Below are 4850 nucleotides of genomic sequence, written 5' to 3'. Positions count from 1 at the left end.
AATATGCCTCTTTCAATTCTCCTCTTGAACAAAGATACCTTCTTTGCTAGGTATGTGGCACAGCCCCAGTGAAGGAAGACAAAAGCTATCTATAGGGCTACTTCTACTAACCACATTAGCTAGTTCCTAGCTGATAGAGCATAGCTTGTTACTTGCATTTAGAATTTCAATAAAATGCAAGCTATGTGTTAAAATGTGCAGTTGATGAATGAATGACACGTATGTGATCTTATTTTCAGGCTCCTATAATAATGTGCAGTTTAAGTGTTTGCCTTCTATATCTTAGTGTTATGCCAGTTCTATCACAAGTACCAGGAGCCAATTTCCAGTCAGAAATCATGAAATGGTGCTCAGAGAAGACAATGGTGACTCATATAGAAACTTATATTGAAAGAAAGACTGAATCAAACTGGTGGTAAAAACATGACCTTCCTCCATAAGGTCAAATAATTTTATTTCAGTTAAACACTACAATACAGTATATATCCATTAAAAAAAGAAAACTCTATAGGATATATAAATTATTCCTTCCATTCATCAATTCTTCTCTTTTCCATTACAGCTTTGGTACAGTGCGATTTAGAATATAATTTTTAAATACTTTTAGCATCACAAACTCAACACAAAGTACAAAACTAATCCGAATCGGTGATATTGTAATCTACACAGTGGTATTCAGTGGTAGGAGAAAATCTTACCTTGATGAATTCATGTCACTAGCTAAGCTATAAAGGCATACCTAGCAGACATGACAGAAATATGCACCATTAACCAGCTAAAGTGTGTATTAGTCTTTGTTTATTTTTTTTATTTTTTACAGGAGAATACCAGCAGCAAACACTGGAGTGTTGAGTGAATACTTAAGTCCTCAGTCTGTGTTCCCAACTTGCTCCTCTTTTTCCATAAAGGCCTTGAGTAATATCTGAAGAAATGCACCTCAGCCACTGCGTTCAGAATTTGACCTGCCAGCCGGCGTTGCTCATGCTTGCACAGTTTGTCCTGCAGCTGGCAGACATCACAGGGACAGTGCTGGAGGGGCAGTGTGGACCAAGCAGCCTAAGGTTGTTCTGAGGGGTTGGCGGTGTGACATTACAGTACACAGGCATTCCGGTGGCTGGGAGTGACCCCTGGCCTGCCTGGTTAGGCAGCATGATTGGTGGTTGGTATGTCTGCTGGGGCACTCCTTGAGACCCTTGGGTCATTGGCACCTGTAGAAAGACAAAGCAAAGCCCAATGTGAAGGGACAAGTATTATGAAATTGCTTCAAGATTTTGAGTTAGGTTACCAACCCTAGTTACCAGGTACCTCATTGGGAAAAGATACTTTACCTCCATGATTCCCTAGGCCATCTGGATAATGGAACTTAAAAAAGAACTGAAAAACCAAAAAAACATCAAGACCATTTTAGGGATGGTGCACAGGGCCTGGGCACAAGGTCCAGCATGCAGCAGATGCTGGAAGGTTAATCTGGAGCATCTTTCTCTCCTCCCTCCACCCCCTTCCCAGAGCCTGCACTGGGAATTCCCATTCTGTTTTTTGTTTGTTTTTTCCTGTGTGGAAAGCTATGACACCCCCCCCTTTCTGATTCTATGCAAATAAAGTTCCTTGGAGTGTCATAATCAAAGGAGCTTTGTTCAGGGTAAGAGGGTTGAGGAGCAGTGCTTTATGCCAGAAGTACTTGATGACTCTAAATCTAACGGTCAAGGCCTTCCACTAACTCTTCATATCTACTCTCAGGGTACTTCAGGAGTCAAATCACAAAAAGATGCACGACACTTTTGAAAAACTCAAGTTGAATTTAGTCTGAAAGTGAGGATGCTAATCCTCATAAATATCCTTTAAGTAAACATGAGATAGCATTTAAAAATCTCTATTAATAAAATCATGGTATAATGCTGTTTCTTTGGGAAAGTATAAAATTACTGGGAGAGTCAGGACTGTAATCCTAGTTACCCAGGAAGCTTAGATCTGAGGATAGTGGTTTATAGCCAACCTCAGCAGAAAAGTCCCTGAGATTCTCGTCTACAATTAACCATCAAAAAGCTAGAAAGGGTTCAAGTGGCAGAGTACTAACTTGAGCAAAAAACAAACAAACCAACAAACTGAAGGAACAGTGCACAGGCCCTGAGTTCAGTTTAAGCCCAGTACTCACTCACTCTCTCTCTCTCTCTTTCTCTGTCTCTCTCTGTCTCTGTCTCTGTCTCTCTCTCTCTCACACACACACTGGGAATTTGCCATGGTGTTTTCTACCAGTAATTGAAATTTTAGTAAGATGCCAAAAGGCCTATAGAAATAGAAGTTTAATGAATTTTCTTCTATAAGTAGCAAATTTATAGGGAAACAAATTTAGCTACATTTTTATAAGTCATAGCAGTTATAGAAGTATACCTTTCCTAATTTCTGCTTTCCTTTGTTGATCTTGATTCAAAGTCAATTCACAGAAAAGGCTCAGCCAAGTGCTTACTTACTCCTCAACCAACCATCCAACACAGGGCATTTCCCATAGCTTCTCAGTTGACAAGTGCTACTTTGTAACCCACAAATTTCCAAGCTGCTGACCCGCACCTGATAAGAGGACATGGTTGGGTAGGAGACCATCATGCCTTGCACAGGAGCTCCTGGCTGATTGTTCACCATACCCTGACTCTGAGGAGGCTGCTGTACTCCCATCAGGCCTTGGAACCCCTGCTGTCCAGACAGGACTGGCTGATAACCTGAGAAGAAAAGAAAAGATGGCTTTGGAATGGATTGCATCAGGAAGAACATGGAGGGTTTCATGGGGGAGGGTTTCTGCTTCCAAGGCAAATTTCAGTCATCTCAATCTCTGTCACAAAATATGTTATCCCAATGTCTATTTCCTAAGAATATGTCTCTTGACTTCTGAGACTCAACAAGATTATGGATCCACCCCCTAACTCCAATTTGCAGAATGGTCTGACATGTACATGACAAGAGTAAACTCATCATGATACAAGAGATGCAGAGGTCTCTCTTGACACTGGTTGACTGTTATAAATTGCATCTTTCATATTTGACTTTTTTGGGTGGTTCTGATGATATCTGGACAATTCACAAATTATCAAGGACTTTTTAATTTAAACTTCTCTTGCTATCCTACCTTCTTGCACTATTTCATTCTATATAGACATCAACAAACTTAAATTTGGATGAACTATACATCTTCATATCCTAGTGAACTACTCTGAAAATCTGATACCCACTGAGTTGAACCAAAAGGCAATATCAATTGAAAGGTATATCATGATTTTTATTATATTTCCCTATGAGCTCCTAAGAGAATATTCTAATAAAACACTCAGAGACTATGAACATGGTAAGAATACAAAATTGAAAAAAATAGCCCATATTTTTTCTCTATATCTATATGTGTTGGCCTGTCTGTATCCAGCAGGCTGGATGGTTCAACTCTTTTTTATAGATGGACCAGATTTATTTATTTGAAATCTTACCATAAGTAGCTTATAATGCATCCTGAAAAGAAGATTGTGCTCTGTTCTTATAAATATTGGGAATAAAGGTGAAAATGACATAGTGGTAAAGAAATGAAAACAGATTTACATCAAGCTTTAAAACAGAATTTCAAGGGTTTAGACCATTCACTATGTTGAGTACTAGAAAATAAGTCAAGATGCTGTCTTTAAAAAGTTCTATGAGAGACAATAATCTTTAAAACTCTAGATTTTCCCAATACAAACATTGATCTGAGAGTTTTACAACCTGATTTGAACACAGAACAAAAGGTTACAAAAAAATCGAATCAATATTCATGATTAATTCATGGCATTAGTGAAGAAAGGTAACATTACATTGTAGTCTTTATAGAAGAAAATACTTTTCTCTGCTTTGCTATGTGACTGTATCTTTATAATGTAGGATTTGCATATAGTCCCTTTATTAGGAGATTGGTTCAGTCCACCAGATGGGTTTGAAACAAGGTGTCCTCAATATGAAAGGCCTAAGAGAGCTAGCCTTTCTCCAAGCTGAGATGAGAGGTCTTATCTCTGCCTGTAACTGGGGATTAGAACCAGGGTAAAGTTTATTTTTGTAATTATTTACTTATTTGCTGTGTGTTCATTTGTGGGAACTGAGGCTTGAACTCAGGACCTCACGCTTGCCTGGTTGGTGCACTACTACTTCAGCCACTTTGATCCTCAGATCTCTGCCTCCCAAGTACCTAAGATTACAGATTAATGCCACCATGTCTGGCTCCCATGTATGATTTTTAACCATTAGCCTTTGATCTGCTTTATGTGTGCCTGATTTTGTGTTCTTGTTAAGCACCTAATTCATTTCCTCAGATATTATTGAATGGCTTTAAATCTTTGCAACGACACTACATATTACTAATATAAAGAAGTCTATGGAAGTCTATGGAATATTATCCACATGGTGGGTTACATAAAACTTATGCAATAAGGAAAATCATTTGACTCAGTGAGTCAATGACATATCATGGTTAAAACTACCTCTCAGAGGCTTTACCTGAGAAAGTACTAGGCAAATGTTATTTTAATATTAATTGCAAAGAAACTGTTTTCTATTGCTCCTTAGAGTCAAAATTTTCATCCTCAGTCATGTGTCCAATTACCCTAAAAATATGCATCCTCAAAAATATGACTCTATACCATTTTATTAGGACATGATTCCAAAGCACATAGAATTCTTTGCAATAGGATATCATATGTATAAGAAAATGACTTGGGGGCTGGGAAGGTGGCTCAGTGGTAGAGCGCTTGCCTTGCATGCTTGAGGCCCTGGGTTCGATTCCTCAGCACCACATAAGCAAAAAGAAAAAAGCCAGAAGTGGTGCTGTGGCTCAAGTGGTAGAG

The 4850-nt window shown here is 38.7% G+C and overlaps 1 protein-coding gene across 3 annotated transcripts in view; it reads right to left on the bottom strand.

Moving 5' to 3' along the window:
• Positions 1–400: 400 nt before the first annotated feature.
• Positions 401–4850, bottom strand: part of Arpp21 (cAMP-regulated phosphoprotein, 21kDa) — a 118386-nt gene continuing 113936 nt past the window's right edge. For 2 of the 3 annotated variants that reach the window (XM_013027049.1, XM_013027051.1), the window contains 2 exons: positions 2566–2714; positions 401–1208 (listed from right to left, as the gene is read on the bottom strand). In XM_013027049.1, the coding sequence (XP_012882503.1) occupies positions 951–1208; positions 2566–2714 (407 nt within the window). In that variant the 3' untranslated portion in view covers positions 401–950. The remainder of the gene's footprint in view (positions 1209–2565; positions 2715–4850) is intronic. The other variant, XM_013027050.1, reaches the window with a different exon arrangement.

This window comes from Dipodomys ordii, unplaced genomic scaffold, assembly GCF_000151885.1.
Source record: "Dipodomys ordii isolate 6190 unplaced genomic scaffold, Dord_2.0 Scaffold99, whole genome shotgun sequence".
Lineage (NCBI taxonomy): Eukaryota > Metazoa > Chordata > Mammalia > Rodentia > Heteromyidae > Dipodomys > Dipodomys ordii.
Note: the sequence above shows the minus strand (reverse complement) of the source record. Positions and strands in the feature narration are given on the sequence as shown.